At 41.5% G+C, this 21,118-nt stretch overlaps 1 protein-coding gene across 1 annotated transcript in view; it reads right to left on the bottom strand.

Annotated features, from left to right (window-relative positions):
* Nucleotides 1-21,118, bottom strand: part of IP6K3 (inositol hexakisphosphate kinase 3) — a 236,650-nt gene that overhangs the window by 109,932 nt on the left and 105,600 nt on the right. Inside the window, 1 exon segment of the mRNA XM_089673602.1 lies at nt 3,012-3,213. Coding sequence (XP_089529728.1) covers nt 3,012-3,213 — 202 coding nt within the window.

Here is a 21,118-nt window from a genome sequence, read left to right as displayed (position 1 = left end):
TCTCTGTCTGCATTCTTGAAGTCATTGAGAAGTACTGAGTGAGCTGTGATTGGTCACAGCTTGTCACATGGTACAAGGCTGTTGTGAATAGCCTTGTACCATGTGACCTCTGTGATCATTCACAGATTTCACACGTAGTAAGCAATGATGTCACAAGTGACATCTTGCTTACTACTTTGCATGTGATCACTGATTGGCCAATCAGTGATCACATGATCGGGACCTCGTAAAGAGGTCCTGTCCAACGATCGGTGTTTCACTGTGTCCGGAGGACACAGCGGGCACCGGATCGCGGTGCTGTGCGCTCCCAGGGAGCGCGCACAAGCAGGGTGCGGGGAGGCCGTTTATAAACAGCCACCCGACCCTGCACTGCCACCGTCCTGCCGTTTATATACAGCGGCCGGTCGGGAAGTGGTTAATGGCATCTCAGTCTTAGTCCATAGGGTTCAATATTGAGTTGGCCCACCCTTTGCAGCTATAACAGCTTCCACTCTTCTGGGAAGCCTGTCCACAAGGTTTTGGAGTGTGTCTGTGGGAATGTTTGACCATTCTTCCAGAAGCACATTGGTGAGGTCAGGCACTGATGTCAGACGAGAAGGCCTGGCTCTAATTCATCCCAAAGGTGTTCTATTAGGTTGAGGTCAGGATTCTGTGTAGACCAGTAAGGTTCCTCCACCCCAAACTGCCTCATCCATGTCTTTATGGACCTTGCTTTGTGCACTGGTGTGCAGTCATGTTGGAACAGGAAGGGGCCATCCACAAACTATTCCCACAAAGATAGGAGCATGAAATTGTCCAAAATGTCTGGTATACTGACGCCTTAGGAGTTCTCTTCACTGGAACTAAGGGGCCAACCCCAACCCTGAAAAACAACCCCACACCATAATCCCCCCTCCACCAGACTTTATACTTGGCACATTGCAGTCAGGCAAGTACCGTTCTCCTGGCAACCGCCACACCCAGACACGTCCATCAGATTGTCAGACAGAGAAGCATGATTTGTCACTCCAGAGAACAAGTCTCCACTGTTCTAGAGTCCAGTGGTGGCGTGCTTTACACCACTGCATCCACCGCTTTGCATTGCACTTGGTGATGCAAGGCTTGGATGCAGCTGCTCGACCATGGAAACCCATTCCATGAAGCTCTCTACGCACTGTTGGCCACACAAAGTTTGGAGGTCTTTAGCTATTGACTCTGCAGACAGTTGGCGACTTCTGCGCACTGTGCACTTCTGCATGCACTGACCCTGCTCTGTCATTATATGTGCCCTACAAATTTGTGGCCGAGTTGCTGTTGTTCCTAGTTGCTTCCACTTTGTTATAATACCACTAACAGTGGACCATTGAATATTTAGTAGTAAGGAAATTTCACGGATGGACTTATTGCGCAGGTGGCAGCCTATCATAGTACCACGCTTGAATTCACTGAGCTCCTGAGAGCGACCCATTCTTTCACAAATGTTGACAGGGGTTGAAACAAACAAAAACACTGCCAAGTGTACTTACACTGAAAATGATTTATTGCAGTACAATACAATCTGGGGAATTCATGAAGGATGTTGTAAATACTCTTTAGAACTCTATCAGGGCACAGCACCGAAAGTGAAGGTACTTGCACCCGATTCATATAACTGTCAGTGACAGGTAAATTAATCTGGTGATGCCAACACAGAGAGGATTGTTCATACTAGACACTCCTTCCAGTGGCTCAGGGCGCTCCCTCTCTCCCCAGGTTCTGTTCGTTACACTGACAGGCACATGGCAAAGGCATTTTAAACTAGACGTTGGCCATAGCCTGATGGGGAACCGAGACTAGTTTTAAAACATGACAGCGTCTGCAAGGGAGAGGATCCTCCACCTACTGTCACAAGGGAAGGGGTGAGGGGGGCACGAGCTGGAACATTTATAGAACAGAATTCGATCTCCTGCGCTCAGGTGTGGTGCCCAATTTTTAGAAGCACTTCCACCATTCCAGATCCACGTCCACTGTCCAGTGTTCACCATGCCTTGCTGCCCTCCTCAGACTGGGGTGGTCCAAACACACTATGGAGTTGTTTTACTAAAGGAAAGTAGACTGTGCACTTTGCAAAGTGCAGTTGCATTCTGCAAGTGCAGTTGCTCCACAGCCTAGTAAAGGAGGTAAAGCTTCTCTTTGCCAAGAATACCCAATCACATGCAAGAAAAATGAAAAAAAAAAAAAACTGCATTTTTGTTTGCACGTGATTAGATGATGGAAGTCAGCACAGCTTCTGTTCATTTACTAAGCTCTGGAGCAACTGCACTTGCAGAGTGCAATTGCACTTTGCAAAGTGCACAGTCTAATTGCCTTTAGCAAATCAACCCCTATGTATGATAACAAAAAGAGGGCGCACCAACCTAGTGCATTATCATTAAACCCTGTTTATTTCTAAAGTGCTAATAGGCAATTATACTCACAAACCAATAAAAACAACATGCTCATCATAAATGTTGAAATACAGAACCGCCAGAGCAGCTATGCATACTTTTTCCCTAGGAAGATGCCACAAGGGTCTACAAAAGTTGACTCATTGTAAATACAGATGATATAAAGAGTCATGCAGTAAGCAGAATTTATTTAGCTCTGATGAAGAAGATACTTCCCTCAAAACATGTCAGCATCTGCAGACCCATGTGGCAACTGTTCAGGAAACAAGAAGCGGTTCTGGTGGTTCTGTACTTGGATATTTGTGATGAGCATGCCCTTTTTATTGATTTATAAGTATAATTACCTATTTTCACTATTTAAATAAATGGTGCTTAAAAATAATGTACTAGGCTGATGCACCCTTTTTTTGTTCTTCTATACAAGCTGGAACATGTTACACCCAAAATACTGGTGTAACTTGTTCCAAAGGTGAACTTAACCTTTAAGATTCTCATAAAAGGAATGCTTTTTTTTTAAATACTATATGAGGCATTGATCAACACAGCTTTTATATTGTTTGTAGTATTCCATGACATTCCTAACTTGTAAAGTAAAATAGCTGTCACTTCTCAATGAGCTCTGCCTTTAAATGAGCCTGCTTCAAGGTATCCTGCTCCAGGTGCTCTGCTCCAACATTCATTTTCTGTTTGACTTGATGCAATATCGCCATAGAAGTATCAAATGTTGTTGAACAGCCAATAGGACTAGGACTGGTGATAAAATTCAAATGCCCCCAGATGTCCCTCCTAAGTGATACCAATAAAGTTCCTGAGAAGAAAAAACACAAACCTTACATAACTTGTCAGCTATATCTTCTATTATCTGTAACAGAACGCATCTTGCTCTTAAAGATGAATAGCGCTGTCTCACTATTTGTTTTAGAATATGAAGACTACAGAATAAAAACAACAAGATACAGAGTTTAAGGGGCTGATTGAATAGGACAGTGGAAAGAAAAGCACAGCAATCCAATGCTTAAGGATGGCTTCACACCATTGTGCTCACAGCTTTGTGGTGCCATTCATTTTCAATGGCAATCCAAAGCACTAAAACAAATCACCTGGGCACTAAAATGCATAAAAATGCACTATCGTGCATTGTGTCATACCTCATTGAGATAAATAGTGTTGGTACAGTTTTTTGCTTGTATTGATGTATTGGCAACACATTCAATTACTGAGCATCCTAATGCAATGCATGTTAAAGTGCCCAGCCTCCCCCCTGGGCTAGTACAGTGTTATTATTGTGACACTGAACTACTCTGATTAAAGTATGTGCAAAAAAAAACAAAAAAAAACTAATAAATAAATAATTGAATCAAAAATGTAAAAAAACTTTTCTTTAGTCTAGTTTTTTTTTCAGCATACTATCACCAGTCAGTATCCCTGATCACTGCCACACCGTTCATATGACAATGCTGTACTGCACTGATAACAGTATGTTTTAAAAAATTGTTAAAAAAGGCCCAAATTTTATTTCATTTCTTCATTTAAAAAAAACAAAAGCGACAAAAAATATAATTTCAAAAACTTGCCATGCCTGTTACTAAAAACCTCAGACTCTCTTAGCAAAAAAGGGGTCATTTGGGGGTATTTGCACTGTCATAGTATTTTAAGGGCCTCAGGAAATAAGATCAGTGCATCTGAGTTGATCGATTTTCAAATATATATACCATAGTTTGTAAACGCTAAAACTTTCACAAAAACCAATTAATATACACTTATTGGGATTTTTTTTTACCAAAGACATGTAGCAGAATACATTTTGGCCTAAATTTATGAAGGAAATTAGATTTTTTTTAATTTTTTTACAGGGCATGTTTTATAACAGAAAGTAGAAAATATAATTTTGTTTTCAAAATTTATGGTCTTTTTTTTGTTTATTTCTAATAAAAAATGAAAAACCCAGAGGTGATCAATTACCAGGAAAAGAAAGCTCTATTTGTGTGAAAAATGATATAAATTTCACAGTGTTGCATAAGCACGCAATTGGCAGTTAAAGTAGTGCAGTACTGAATAGCAAAAAATGGGCCGGCCGTGAAGGGGGTAAACTTGCAGGAGGTGACGTGGTTAAGGACATCCCACTAGAAAAGCGTTACTTCCATAGGCATTTATTAAGCATTATTGAGGTTTTTTTCAAGTTTTCATAAACACAATGAAAACACGTCTTAAACACATCACAAATGGTATAGGTGTGTTAAATGAGCATTGCTTCGTTCTTCATTATCAACACACCAAACTGCTCTCTTCAGTTCTCCCGAGGCATCCCGCTCTCTAATTCCCGTGTCACCTTCTCCCATGCTAGCATCCAGGACTTCTCCCGAGCTACTCTCATTTTATGGAACTCCCTATCCAAATCTGTATCACTTGACCCTCCCACTTAGATTGTCAGCTCTAACGAGCAGAGCCCTCTGATTCCTCTTGTACCAAATTGTATTGTATTGTAATGCCTGCCTTCATTTTGTAAAGTGCTGAGCAAACTGTTGGCGCTATATAAATCCTGTATAATAATAATAACAACATGTGAATGAGCCCTATACAGTATGTTTGGAAGCTGGGCTTCTTGCATTGTATGTTAATGAGAGGGAGCTCATTGTGTCCTTAGGACAGAATCATTCTGACATTTTTCAGAAATCCTTGTGGTCAGCCATGACACCTTCTCCTCAGAAATATCGAAATCCTTGTGGTCAGCCATAACACCTTCTCCTGAGAAATATCTAAAAGGTAATAAGTATTCAAAAGTAAGGTTTTTTTGAGGTACGTTGTATGTATGGGAGCACAGAAACATATAAGTGGGGTTTTCTTAAATTTGACTGCTAAAGTAGACACTTTGAAGCGACCCTGTAGTGTTACAAATGAATATCTGAAAAGTGTGGCGTGCATTTGTATTCAGCCCCCCTGAGTCAATACTTTGTAGAACCACCTTCCACAGCAATTGGAGCTGCAAGTTATTTTGGGTATGTATCTACCAGCTTTGCACATCTAGAGAGTGACATTTTGCCCATTTTTCTTTGCAAAATAGCTCAAGCTCTGTCAGATTGGATGGAGAGCATCTGTGAACAGCAATTTTTCAAGTCTTGCCACAGAGTCTCAATTAGATTTAGGTCTGGACTTTGACTAGGCCATTCTAACACATGAAAATGTTTTGATCTAAACCATTACGTTATAGCTCTGCCTGTATGTTTAGGGTAGTTGTCCTATTGGAGGGTGAACCTCCACCCCAGTCTCAAGTCTTTTGCAGACTCTAACAGGTTTTCTTCTAGGATTGCCCTTTGTCTCAATCCATCTCTCCATCAACTCTGACCAGCTTCCCTGTCCCTGCCAAAGGAAAAGCATCCCCACAACATGATGCTGCCACCACGTTTAACGGTTGGAATGGTTTGTTCAGGCTGATGTGCAGTGTTCGTTTTCTGCCACACATAACGTTTTGCTTTTAGGCCAGAAAGTTCCATTTTGGTCTCATCTGACCAGAGCTCCTTCTTCCACACGTCCCCACATGGGTTCTCACAAACTGCAAACAGGACTTCTTATGGCTTTCTTTCAACAATGGCTTTCTTCTTGCCACTCTTCCATAAAGGCCAGATTTGTGAAGATCACGACTAATAGTTGTCCTGTGGACATATTCTCCCATCTAAGCTCTGGATCTCTGCAGCTCCTTCAGAGTTACCATTGGCCTCTTGGCTGCTTCTGTGATTAATGCCCTCCTTGCCCGGCCTGTCAGTTTAGGTGGAAGGCCGTGTCTGGGTTTTATTTGTAAAAAAAAAACATTTATTATTATCATTATTATACAGGATTTATATAGCGCCAACAGATTGCGCAGCGCTTTACAATATAGGGAGACAGTACAATTTCAATACATTTCAGTACAGAAGGAATACGAGGGCCCTGCTCATGGAGCTTACAATCTAAAGGAAGGGGGAGGTGATACAAAGGTGATAACTGCGGGGGATGATCTGGTGGAGGTGATTCAAGTACAGTTCTTAGGTGGAGGTGGAGTAGGCTTCCCTGAAGAAGTGAGTTTTCAAAGATCGCCTAAAGGCAGACAGGGTGGGGGCTGACCGGACATGCTGTGGTAAGGAGTTCCAGAGAATGGGAGAGGCTCCGGAGAAGTCCTGGAGGCGAGCGTGGGAGGAGTTGATGAGGGAGCTAGAGAGGAGGATATCATGGGAGGAGCGGAGTGAGCGATTTGGGCGGTATCTGTGGATGAGGATGGTGATGTAGCTAGGGGCAGTGTTGTGGATGGCTTCGTAAGCTGTGGTTAGTATTTTGAATTTTATACGTTGCGTTATTGGAAGCCAGTAGAGGGATTGGCAGAGAGGGGCAGCAGTCGCTGATCAGATGGTAAGGTGTATGAGTCTAGCAGCAGCATTCATAATAGACTGATGGGGGGATAGCCTGTGTACCGGTAGACCAGTGAGGAGGGAGTTGCAGTAATCGAGGCGGGATATAACCAAGGCGTGGATAAGTTGTTTTGTGATGTCATTGGTCAGGAAGGGGCGGATTTTGGAAATGTTCTGGAGGTTGAGGCGTCAGGATTTAGCCAGTGAGTGGATGTGGGGCCCAAAGGAGAGGTCAGAGTCTAGGATTACGCCTAGCACCCTGGCATGACGGGAAGGACCAATGGTTGTGCTGTTGATCTTAATGGTAAGGTCGTGAGTGTGGGATCGGGGAGGAGGAAATATTACAAGCTTAGTTTTTGAAAGATTGAGTTTAAGGTAGTGATGTGACATCCATCATGTAACATGTAACATGACAAAATGTGGAAAATTTGAAGGGGTATGAATACTTTTTCAAGGCACTGTATAGGTGCTTACAGAAGTATACAGGGAGGATTACCTAGAGGCAGAAAAAAAACATCACTTGTACATTCAAGAGAGGAACATTTTGGCTGAACCACCCCCTCCCCCCAAAACATGCCTAAATGCATTTAAACATGCCTGAGTGCTAGGCATGTTTATTAATTTCAATGGCCAGAATAAATAATTTTCTGGCCAATTGAATGAATGAACACCCAAGTGAATGATGTGCCTAGATGCATTTGCAAAAATTCAGCTTAGATGTGCTTTTTAAGTTGCTTTTCTTCTGCCAGAAAAGTGTTTAGAAGAGCCCGAGAGTGTTTAGAAGAGCCCGAGTATGCATGGGGCTTTAGATGTTTTATTCTAGGGACACAGTCACTTTAACAATGTAACATGTAATATTAAGCTGATCAACTATAGTTCACAACTTTCCACTACTTCCCGAATGCTGCATTTAAAGTGATTTTTAAGTAGAATTAAAGGCAAAACACTTTTTTTTATTTTGGATAAAGTAAAGGATACAAGAGGGTTATAACCCCTGTCAGTCTTCTTTTTAACATTTGTGTCCCATTGGGGAGATTTCCTTTCACTTTCTGTATCATGGCCAAAACAAGAATTGAGAGAAAATCCTTGCAAATTAAGGGAATCCCTTGGAATTCCCCAGGTTACCAGTACTAATGTCCCCATTGGGAAATTTCCCCTCTATTACTTTTCTGGGAAAAACCCAAAATCTGGGATTTTCTTTACCTTCATTTTCATGATAACAGTGTGTCAGAGATTTCCAAACCTTCATTCCCTCCTCCTGCTATATCTCATTAAAGTATTACTAAACCCACAACAGTAAAATCAGTCTGTATATGCAGTAAAGCATGCTTGTTATACTCAATGTGGAACCTAAGGGGTTAATCCTCTGCACTGTGTAAAAAGGCCATTTGATCCTGTTTTCTCTGCCCCTCCTCTTGTTCAAATGTCCATGTCTTATCTCCTAATAAGACAGACTGAACCAGTAGGCACATGTACATGCTCAGTTTAGTGTGTATTGCTAGAGAGGTTATTTTTTTCTTGGCAGAGTGCATGTGATCAGCACAGGGCTAATCAGCATTAATCCTTTGCATTGTGCAAAAAAAAAAAAGCTGTTTGATCCTGTCTTCTCTGATCCTCCCCTTCTTCTGCTGTCCCCAAACTATCTGCTAATGATACAGAACCCAAGGAGACACTCTTCACATGCTCAGTTTGGTGTGTATTGCTAGAGAGTTTTTTTTTGGGGGGGGGAGGGTGCATGTGATCAGCACAGGGCCAAACAGTGCTTTCCAGACAGAGAGCCAGGGGTCATGCACTCTCATAGGACAGTCAGAGGAGAATGAAAACTCCTCCTACCAGTGCTCGGCTGGACACTGATAGAAGTCACAAGACTCCAACTGCTGCTGAGAAAAGGTATTTAACAGTTTATATTTACTAAAATAATTGCATTTCCATGTTCTGTGTACTATGGGACTCCAGATATAGTGAATGCAGGGTCCTGGGCTGAATAACACTTTAAAGTGGTAGTAAACTGGAGATTAAAAAAAAAATTCTCTGCAAGTTAATTTTATGATGTGTCAGTATGCATCGCATACTAGCACATTATGAAAGACTTACCTAAAGACTTATCTAAAGGCTTTTTTTTAAGAAAAAGTAACAAATATGTCTAAACTTACCTGCTGTGTGCAGTGGTTTGGCACAGCAGCCCGGATCCTTTTTTTTCTGGTCCCCCAAAAGGCTCTCCTGGCCCCTCCCTCCTGTCTGGTGCCCCACAGCAAGCAGCTTGCTATCGGGGCATCCACTGCTCCGTGTGTCCATTCAAACATGGAGTCGTGGCTTGGCATGCATGCAAGCCATACCATTCAACGAGGCAGGAGATACAATTATTTAAGGCTGTTTCTTTCATTCATGTATACTTTCTTGGTCATACCAAAGATGTTATTGTTAAGTGGTATTCTCTTTGTAATCCCTATGGTCCCTATTAGACTAATCAGCATGATTGGCCTGTGCATATTATTATTATTATTATTATTATACATATACTTTTGATCTTTTATACACCTCCGGATGTATCTCCTGAGGACCAGAGAATCTGGAAAATGTGCTGACTTACCTTATACCAGTGGTGTATTAAGTTTTCGTGCTGCCCTAGGTAACACAAAAATTGGCTTCCGCCATAGACCAACAACACCCTAGTCCCTCCCTCACCCCCACCCGAGACAGCCTTCCATTACCACCGCCCCCCATACACAGGCAACCCCCACTGCCACCCCGACAAGAGATAAGACACTCACCTTCACAGCTCCAGACATCCCCGGGAACAAGAGTCAGGCTCTGCATACACCATCAAGCAGCTCGCAGCCTCTCTCAGATCCCACCTGGTTCCCGTGCTGCTTGTGTCCCTTCTTCCTTTCCTTCTTTCGGGGGACAGTTTGTTTTAAATACACCCCTGCCTTATACCACTGTATCAATATTTTATAACAAACATTTCACGTGCACAAAATGCAACAGTTAAACATTTCTACCCACTCCAAAAATTACCCTCTTCATTAATTGGCAAACATTAGCTATTAAAAAAAATACATACTGACATACTGAATACTATCATTACATACTGTATATAAACCGAATATAGAATACAATAGTTTCCTGGTCTTTTAAAGGAAAGCTATCCTGCTTGTTTTAAATTATTGTAGCTATTACCTGAGAGTCATTTTAATATAATTTCTTCTTTTTACTGGTGTCATGTTTTATGATCATATGAAACACCCAAGCACTATCTATTTAGCCATTCAGCTCAGTATACTACTAGTACAGTGTGTACTGGAAGTAGTACATGTCAGGAATATGTGCCCCGTTCTTTAATCTCGAATAACATAACCTGTCATTAGTGATATTGGCCCTTGTACAATAATAAAATATTTCTCGTAAAAACTAATGTTCTACTATACTAGCACTGAAACTGTGACATTCTTCAATAGGTTTAAAAGTGTCTCTTCCGAATATCATTTCCTTCAGAGAATAATGCCAAGCAATACTGAGTGCATTGTAGGGGAAGGACGGTTTAACCAGGCCCAGATATGATAAGCAGTTAACACATACTCTTCCCTTGAGATTCCATATTTAATGAGACCTGTGCAAAATCTACTTCCTGGCAAATTTTCTTCAAAAAGCAAGACACCCACAGGGCAAATATATAAGAAGAGGAAGCAAAGGATGGAAAGGAAACCTCACAGGTAGACAGGCCATTATCCATTAACTACTACACTGCCGATAAGAGAAAAGAAAGCAAATCACATTTTTTAATTTGTCCTGAGAGAACAAGTGTGTGTTCTATGAGCCAAATAGCAGATGTTTTTCACCGGCAAGTCCCAAGTGGTATCTGAGTGCAGAAATATGACCCTGTCCACTAAGGTTCTATCATTCTAACATCAGTTGATGATAATATAACCCTGACCTAAAACAACAGAATAATGTGTACCAGCAGCTAATGAGGAAGCTCATGTCCCCGATACGTGATTATAAATGGTACATTCCATTTAATCGTCATCTTGTTAAGTAACACACAAACCATTATATTAGAAAAGCCTACAGGAAAGATGTGTGAGTCAACTGTTTCAAAGCCTGGGAGGAAAGAAATGGGAGCAGGAAGAAATGTTTGTCCTATTTTGAAAGCACGTCAGCATACAACAGCTAAGCATATGTATAGAAGCTAATTAATTGGGTCTAGCAATAGCCCAGCAGACTGCTGATGATACAGACATCATTTGAAAAAATACCTATAGATAAAAATACAGGCATAAATCTGATGAAGGAGTTGTTTTTTACGTTTCTATAGCATGTAAGATTTTTCTGTGCTTTCTTATAATAGAAATTAAGCTGTTGGGCAAGGTAAGAAAAAGATGACTTCGTAGCATTTATTCAACCTCCAATCACATTAGACAGAAATTACAACATGGCCTACGTTACATTTGAAATGTTCATTCATGCAATCAGAATCACCAAACATTGATCAAGGAAAACATATGTAGCGCTAACCAGGGGACGCTTGATATTGCTTGTCCCCAGTGGTTGCTCTGACCGTGCAAGCCTCCCGACGCTTCTGACACTCTGGGTTCAAACATATTTCAACAATATAGAATAATAGTGCAACACAAGTCTTTCGTAACACCTCTATACTAAAATTGTTCAAAAGTGTAGGCCACAGAAATAATGGGTTTAGGATATACAACTTCACATAACCCGTTGTAATAAAAAATGATGGGTGCAATAACTAAAAAAAAGTCATATACACGCACACAATCAACAGGTAGCTTTTAATCAGCATTTAAACCATTACATATTCTATGAATGTGAAAGACCATCTGCCAAATTAACACTTGCCTTGGCACATCATAGCATTCACCCGGCACTCCAAGAAATAACAGAATCCAACTGCAATATTCTTGCACTGTCAAAACCTCCACTTTTATTATCACACAACACACAGGAGGATATATCTTATAGTCATCACAATCTGCATAATAACACACACCAGTAAGAGTGAGCATTACAGCATGAAATAGACACATCATTTGACAGCAGAATAGAATACATTACCAACGCTATACTAGAAGCTGGGAGGAACAAATCCCATTGGAACCAAACTGCCCAGGGGGTCACGGGGAAGCCGTAGGTGCGACCAGTCGATGAGCCCATATAGCCTTGGCAAAAATCCCAGCATCAGAGCGTCCTCTGACCACTAAGGGGAGGCTTCTACTGGTCTTGCCCGGACCTCCGCCTTATAAACCAATTTTCTGGAAGCTGTCCAATAGTGGACGGCACCATACCCACCACAGAAGGAGCTAGCAGAAAGGTTTTGCGAGGATAACAGAGTCATGTTCAATCACCATATTCGTTATCTGAAATGTCCCACTTTTGCTTCTTATTTACCCTAAAACCTCTTTTCATCTCCCCCAGGCTTAAGGATTTCTAACTTAGGCATCTTTAAACGGGTTTATATCTCCTAATGTGAGGTTACTAGATGTCATAAACACGTTTCTTTCCATAAACAAGTTTTTATCTTGCTTTCAGCAGAATATCTTGTGACTTTGTTCCTTTGACCTAGAGAAATTACACATCAGTCACCTCTCATGCCCCTGGCATTTGGGCAACAATGCTTTATTGTAAAAATTACCCAAGAAACAAAGGGTCCAAGACCAACACATTTCATAGGCATTACACCCATAAAAGAAGAACACTGGTGAAATAGAAATAATCAGTTAGCAACATTTAATAAATTATACAGTCATGAGTAGTAAGCTTCAACTATTTACTTGCAACACCAGCAACAAGACGGGGAAGAAAAGGATTTTGACATATTATTTTTTTTTTTTTTAATTTAAATATTTATTAATTTTTCATATTATTACAAAAATCCATAAGAAGAGACACAATACATATAAATATCCATACATTTCTACTCTGTCCCTTCTATTTACCTCTTTTCTATTCCCTTCCCTCCCTCCCCACCATTTCCCCTCTTCTCCCCCCCCCTACCCTCTGCAAGATCTCAAACCTCTCTAGGCCCAGTAACTTCGGATAACTTCCTAGATTAGAGTTTTCTATATTTCTCTTTCATTTCCGATTTTTCCCATTTTTCCCATCGTGAATAGTATATTTTCATCCTATCTTCCTGAATATGATAAGATTTTTCCATTCTGCTAATCTGGTTTACCCTATTGATCCAATCCTCCTCCGTTGGTATCTCAACCTTCCGCCAATACTTGGGGATCAACCCTTTTGCAGCACTTAAATAGTGCCATATACCTGATTCCTTATATTTATTCACTGTTGTTTCAACACTATGTAGGAGACAAATGGTTGGGTCTAGTCCTATGTCATTTCCAGTTATTTTTTCTATTAATTTGACTATTGTCTTCCAGAAAACCTGAATTTTTGGACATTGCCACCATATGTGAAACATCGTGCCCTCTTCCCCACATCCTCTCCAACACATGTTTGAATTCTCCCCCCTCATCCTGTGCTCAGTGCTCGGTGTAATATGCCATCGTGTCAAACATTTATAGTTAATCTCAACATCTCTCATACTAACATTCTCGTGAACCAGTCTAAATATCTTATTCTGTTGATCTTCATCTATCACCACCTCCATATCTCTTTCCCAATTTGTTATAAAAATTAACTTTGTGTCTGTGTCTAGTTCTGTGAGTATTCTATACATTTTTGTAACTCCGTGTTTCCCGTCTCTACGTGTTTCTAATAGCCTTTCAAACATGTTCCATTCCTTTTTTAATCTCAAGGGTTTTGGGAGAGTTCCTATAAAACATTTTAATTGATGATATTTCCACTCATCTATTTTACTAGACATATCTCCTACCATCTCTTTTAATTCTCTAAATGTTCTCAATTCCCCCTCTACCAATACATCTCTCAGTTGGATATCTTCCTTTTTAATCCATCTCCCTGATATCTCATCTTTTCCCGGAGGGAAGAATTCCGTGTTTGCAAGAGGCATTAATATAGAGTTGAATTCCCATTTCATGTGTTTATGTAAGTTGTCCCATATCCTTAAGACAGTTAAAGTGTAAGTGCTTGTGCCCTCTTTGGTTCTCCTATAGTGTGCTGGAACCCATATCATCTTGCTCAGATTAATTCCACTCATATCATTCTCTATTTTTACCCAACTTTTCCCCTTATGATTAAAAGTCCAATCATAAATTCTTGCTAACATTACTGCTTTATAATATCTCTTGACATCAGGTAGTCCCAGCCCCCCTTTCTCTTTAGTCCTACTTAGTGTTTCATATGATACTCTTGGTTTTTTATTCCTCCAAATATATCTTGTTAACATTTTTCTCATTATCTTAAAAAACACCTCTGGGAGTTTGATCGGGATCATTTGAAATCTATAGAGTATTTTAGGTATAATTACCATTTTAATTAGGTTCATACGTCCTAACCATGATGGATTTCCTCCTTCTAATCTTTTTAGTTCGTCCTTAATCTCATTTATCAGAGAAATATAGTTTAATCTATACAGTTGTTTATATGAGGTAGCGAGTTTTATGCCTAGGTATTTTATATCTTTTTCTCTCCAAATAAAGGGGAATTCTTTTTGTAGCCTTTCTTTTTCGCTCTTTGGTATATTAATATTCAAAATCTCAGTTTTTGTTGGATTAATTTTTAGATTAGATAATTCCCCATATTCCTTCAGAATCTTCATTATATTTGGTAATGTTATTCGGGGGTTGCCTACATAAAACAGTAGGTCGTCCGCAAAGGCCGCTACTTTATGTTCTATATTTTCTATCTGGATTCCCTTTACCGCTCCACTATTCCTTATTATTGACAGCAGGGGTTCCAATGTCAATACATACAGCAAGGGGGACAATGGACATCCCTGTCTTGTTCCATTGGACATCCCAATGGATTCCGACCTCTCCCCATTTACCGTAATGATTGCGGTGGGCTCCTTATATAGTTTACCTATCCATTCTCGCATTCTCTCTCCAATCCCCAACCCTTCCAAGTTGTCTATCATAAAGCCCCAGTCCACTCTATCAAACGCCTTTTCGGCATCGATCGACAAGAGCACCACCGGGGCTTTCCCTTTTCTACTTTTCTGGATAAGCATCAGAGTTCTCAAACCATTGTCTCTACCCTCTCTCCCCTGGACAAAGCCCACCTGGTCTCCATGGATCCAATCGGGCATTAGATCTTTCAGCCTGTTTGCTAGGACCTTTGCGTACAACTTAGTATCTGTGTTTAATAGGGAAATGGGTCTGTAGCTAGAGCACTGAGAGGGATCTTTTCCCTCCTTGTGGATGAGAACTACATGGGCCTGAAGGGATTCCCTCCTCACCTCCATCCCGTCTCCCAAGTCATTCATATATTTCTTTAACTTTGGTAACAGTACTTCACTAAATTTTTTATAATACTTAACGGTATAACCATCCGGGCCTGGGCTTTTCCCTCCCCCTGTACTTCTCAATGCCACTTCTATTTCTTCCTGAGAGATTTCTACCTCCAGGGAGTTCAGTTGTGTTTCACTAAGCTTTGGCAATCCCGCATTTTTTAAATATATCCTCCTTTTTTCATTAATACCTTCTCTAATTTCTTTTGATGTTCCTTGGGGGCTGATGTTATACAACTTTCTATAATACTCCGTGAATACTTTTATGATTTCTTTAGTTGAGTGGGCTATCTCCCCCTTAGGGCTTTTTATCTTTTCTATATAATTTCTGTTTTTTTTCTTATTCAGGGCTCTCATTAAGTATTTTCCTGGTCTATCACCCCATCTATATCTTTCACTTAATACTTTATTATATACTCTTCTCCTCTCCTCATCCATCAATCTCTCTAATTCATCTTTTTTATCCCTTAACTTCTGTCTTGTTTCTATTGTTATTTTTTTCTTGTGTATATACTCCAATTCCAGGATTTCCTTTAAGAGTCCACTAACCCTCTCTCTTCTTTCCTTTTTTTTCCTTGCTCCCATCGCAATCAGGATTCCTCTTATATATACCTTATGACTTTCCCATACTGTAGCTGTCGATACTTCCTGCGTTTCATTCTCCTGGAAGTATACCTTAATCTCTTCACTGATCCTCTGCACAATATCCTCATCAAAGAGTAAAGCCTCATTTAACCTCCAACCTAAACCTCCCGTCCACCTTTTTCCCCATCCCATTTTCATCACAACTGGGGCATGGTCCGAAAAAGTTCTTGTCTCTATTTCTATTTTAACCAACATTTCAATGAGTTGATGATCTATTAAGATGTAATCCAGTCTCGAATACATCTCGTGTGCATTAGAGAAGAAGGTATAGTCTCTGTCCTTCATATGCATTATTCTCCAGGTGTCCACCAGTTGGTATTCGTGGATCACCTTCCTCAAAGCTCTCAGGGACCTACCCCCTTCTCTCTGCACAAGGGAGGTTACATCCATCTGTGGGTCCATACAGAGGTTTAAATCTCCTGCTATTATCAAACGCCCTTTTTTAAAATCGATCAATTTTTTTAACAGACCCTTTAGAAAGATCTCAGGTTTCTTATTGGGGCAATATATATTGGCTAGTGTGCATTCAATTCCCTGTAGTTTACCTTTCAAAAACAGGAATCTCCCTTCCGGGTCAGTCCTTCTATCTTCCAGCTCAAACCTCATATTTTTTGCCAATCCTATTGCCACCCCCTTTGCTCTTTTAGTTGGAGAGTCGGCATAATACCATGTAGGATAATATTTGGATTTTAGTTTCACATTAGATTCTATCTCAAAGTGTGTCTCCTGCAAAAATACCACTGACGTTGCCCTATGATGTAGCTCTTTAAACAACTTGAATCTTTTCCCAGGGCAATTTAACCCATTCACATTATATGTTATAAACTGTATTTCATCCATCCTTCTTAATTTTTATTATCTCTCTTCTAATTCGTCTCCTCCTATTAGGCCCAAATGACTTGCAGAATATTAGCCCCACCCCCCCCCCTTCCCCCCTCCTTCCACCCCTCCCACCCTCTCTTTTTTTTCCCCTTCCCATTTTTAGGCGTATAAGCTGCCTACAAATCATTTGTGGATCCATTTCCACCATTGATTAAAATTTAGGGCGTAAGCTCCACCTATGTACGGCTCACCTCATCTCCGAGCCACCCGATTCCCTCTCTCTATAGTCTAGACTCAGCGAGAGTCTTTACTCTTTACCTCCCACCCTTAACCGTATCCTCTAAGCGGTTCACGACCTCCTGAGGAGGAAGGCCAGTGGCGAGAGAGTGGAGAGAGAGAAAAAAAAAAAAAAAAAAAAAAAACTCAGTCTCTACTTAATTCTCCCTCCCCCGTTCCCCCCACGTGCTGCCAGTCCTCTTTTCTTGCATTAGTTATATTTCCTTTGTCTTCTTTTTCTTCTTCCCACCCAGCTATCTCCATTCTATGCAAGTCCAGTCTATCGCAAAAATCTCTTAAATCTTCCGGAAATCGCAAATACGCTGTAACCCCATTTTTCCAGCCAGTTAGAAATGCTGAGGAACCCCATCTATACTGCACATTCTGTTTTCTCATCTGCTCCAACAGGGGTTTCAGGGATCTCCTTCTCCTTAGGGTCTCTACTGTTAAGTCCGCATAAATTTGGATACTCAAGTCTCCGAACTTAATTAATGATCTTCCCTTGGTCTTCTTCCAGATCTCCTCTTTGACCCCAAATTTTTGGAACTGGACAATTATGTCCCTCGGTCTTTCCTTCTCGGTAGCCTGATTGAACTTTCCTATTCTAAATACTCCGTCTAACTTGATCCCATCTGTTTCAGGTCTATCTCTTATGGAGTTTAGAATTTTTTTAACTAGTTCGTATAATGTTTCCCCTTTAGCAGTCTCTGGGATTCCTCGTAATCTAAGATTACACCTTCTTTCTTTATTTTCTTGAACTTCCATCCTATAGATCATTTTTTTCTGGTTATTTTCTAATTGGCTTATTTTTTTCCTTAGATTATCTATGTTCTGGGCCTGGGTTTTAACTTTCTCCTCCGTTTCTTCCATTCTTGCTAGCAGATGTCCTAAATCGTTTCGAATAGCTGTCATTTCATGTTTTATCGTTTTTTCCAGATTTTGAAACATTTCAGTCATCTCCTTCTTATTTGGTACCTGTAGTTCACCTTCAGATCCTTTCCTTCCCAGGCCATCCACTATTTGTTGGCTACTGCTGCTATTCAAGCCCATTGATAATCTAGGACTACTTCCTGAACTAGTGTCCATTTCCCCCTTTGTACCTTGGGCCCTTTCTGGCGTAGTATTTCCATATGATGTATATTTCTTTATTGTTCCTGTTTGGGACCCTTTGGGCCCTGCTCCCTTGGGACCTTTATTCTTCATATCCTTTAAATATCTTGGTAGACTTGCAATTTTTCCTATAACCTTTACTCTCCTAGGGCACCTGGGCCTCCTCTCTTCTTATCTTCAAACCCCTGGGAATCCTCCCCCTCCTTCACCCCTTAGTAGCCTAAATCACTCAGGGGTTCACCACACAATAAGCTCCCAGCATTTTTCACTCACCCTTCCCTTCTCAGGACGGTGACTCCATACTTGTGTGGGAGGTCTTCACTGCTGCTCAGTCCTGGGGGGGGATTCCTCAGGGTTTCCGATACTGTTTTTCTTTCTTTCCTCCTCCTTTCTCGGTCCTTAGAAGTCGACTCAGGGAAGGAGGGTGGTTCGTCTGGTATTTATGGGTCTCCCTGCCCCAGGGTCAAACAGCCGTCCAGGGGGTACAGGCAGCTATACGCCGGCAACACCCTGTCACATCAGGGCGCCAGCCAGCATCCACTTTCCCTCCAGGGGTCCTCCGTAGCTGGCCCCTTACTCCTGCAGCATCTCTCCTCCTCTAGCCGCACGGGTTTTCACTCATGTGGTGCCAGGGGAGCCGACCTGTCACTACCTCTCCACGAGGGGACCGGCCGGCGTCTCTACTTCCCAGTCGTCCTTTGCGGCTCACGCCTCCCAGCTTCGTTTCCCCGGCAACCCGGCATCTGCGCTGGATCTCCCCAGCAAGTTCACCTCCCGGATGTCCGTACACGCTCCGCTCTCTGCTTCTGCCGCTCGCTCCCCAGGTCCCTCCACAATCAGGTAGGGCTTCACTTCATGAGGGTCTCGGGGTGGTCGGGAATGAGATTATCGGAGAGCACTCACATCGTGCTCTCCGACGCCGCCATGTCTAGGCTCCGCCCCACAAAGGTCTCTCCTGTGCCAGCTGTACACCCCACATTTTCACCTGAAAGCCAGGTCTTGGCTAGAAACCAGGTCAAACCTGTAGTGCCTCCAGGATTTTGACATATTAGCTCCCTCCGGATCATCAGCGCCACAATGGGGAATGCAGAGAATTTTATAAACGTATAATCTTCTATGAGTAGATATAAGTACCCCAATTTGAATAGCAATGACCTTAAAAGAGAAGAGGTCCTTTTAGCTAGAGATTGCAACTTGAACCCAGTGATGTTTAAAATTCCTGATATGGTGGTATTCGTTGTCTTCTGCTAGCAATGGTGGGGGCCGATAAACACTAGTGATTACTAGAAATTCAATTAAACTAAACAGATAGACTGTGGTACTGCTCAAAGCAAAGATCTCTTGATACTGAGGTGTAAAGGTGTCTGCATACAGTGTCACTAGAATGAGGACAGAAAGAGGTTGGGCATCTGCCAGCTCACCAATCCTAGATGTCATAGGAACAGAGTTCTTGCTCAGGCTCTTGGCTGGTTGCAGGGAGGTGTAGAGTTACCACCTGATGGCCTGTCAGCATGGTGAGCAGAGATGTCTGTGTGAAGACCAGACAGTGACTGCTGGTGCGATCCCGGTGTGGCGAACGGTGTCACCGCTGTGATGAACTGGTGTGCAGAGTCCCACAGCAGTAGGCTATCAATCTGTCTCTGTAGGAGAACGGCAGTCCCCCTGTGTTACACTCTGAATCCTGCACCGAGAGAGACAGTCCCTTGCTGTGGAATATATCTGCTTTCCCAGCATCCTCCTCATTCGGTATCTCTCTTGTAGTTGTAATTCAATCAGGAATACAGGATGTATTGGCTATGTATTGGCTATAGGACTATAGGTCCCAAGATCCTCTGCTAACAGGAATTCATGTAGCAGTCCCAGTACTGGGCACTAGGAGGAAAAGGATTAGCCATAGTCTCACCTATAAATGTTCCAAAATGGTATAATATAGCAGGCACCTGGCTACACATAATTTAGTGCTTGAACATGGGAAATTTCCATTCGCCAGGACCAGATACTGGGAGGCCTACATAAGGTGAAATATTGCAAATTCACAATACAGTTCTTGAAGAGCATCAGAGTTTTCCTTTTTAGAGCTATTGTTTTAAAGCAGAACTTTACTCATAACAGGTTGATAACAATTAAATGTTAACAAAAGAACATACACTCCACATTAATAATTATGCTACCAAAATGTGTGCGTGCTAAATTGCCGTCAGTATTGCTCCTGTTTCTTCTTGCTGGAGGCTGCCATTTTGTTGAAGCCCAAACCAGTCATTTCCTTATTGGAAATGCCGCCTCTCTCCTTGGTCTCAGAAACTATATGTTCCTTTCTGTAATGAAAATATGTACATTTCCAGCCTTGATATGTCTCAGAGAGGAAGGCTGACAGAAGTTTTACAGTGCTGAAGTTCACAGGCTGCCGGTGAGGGAGAAAGGAGAGAATATCTGGGAGAGAAGATAAAACAAGACAAGACACTATGCTTGTAAGTTTCATTCTTTTGTATCTCCATGGCAGCAGAATATGCCCTGTGATCACTCCTGCTTTTCTTTTTTCCCTCCCTAATCTGTGTTCCCTCTGCAGTCTATGTCATTCCTGTTGCTTTCTTCCCTATGCAGTAACATTAAAGTGTTTTAACATTTAACATCTTAAAGTGTTACTAAATCCACAACAGTAAAATCAGTCCGTATATGCAGTAAAGCATGCTTGTTATACTCAATGTGGAACCTAAGGGGTTAATCCTCTGCAGTGTGTCAAAAGGCCATTTGATCCTGTTTTCTCTGCCCCTCCTCTTGTTCAAATGTCCATGTCTTATCTCCTAATAAGACAGACTGAACCCGTAGCCACATGTACATGCTCAATTTGGTGTGTATTGCTAGAGAGGTTATTTTTTTCTTTGCAGAGTGCATGTGATCAGTACATGGCCAATCAGCATTTTCCAGACAGAGGTCAGGGGTTTTTGCATACTCCTAGAGCAGGAAGAAAACGCCTCTTACAAGCTTTAACATGTGCTCTGCTGAAGTCACAAGACTGCTCTAACTGTTGATGAGAAAAAGGTATTTAGCAGTTTATATTTACTAAAATAATTGCACTTCCATGTTGTGTG

This window comes from Staurois parvus, unplaced genomic scaffold (assembly GCF_062004578.1).
Source record: "Staurois parvus isolate SC_StPar_1 unplaced genomic scaffold, SC_StPar_1.0 ptg000142l, whole genome shotgun sequence".
Classification (NCBI taxonomy): domain Eukaryota; kingdom Metazoa; phylum Chordata; class Amphibia; order Anura; family Ranidae; genus Staurois; species Staurois parvus.
Note: the sequence above shows the minus strand (reverse complement) of the source record. Positions and strands in the feature narration are given on the sequence as shown.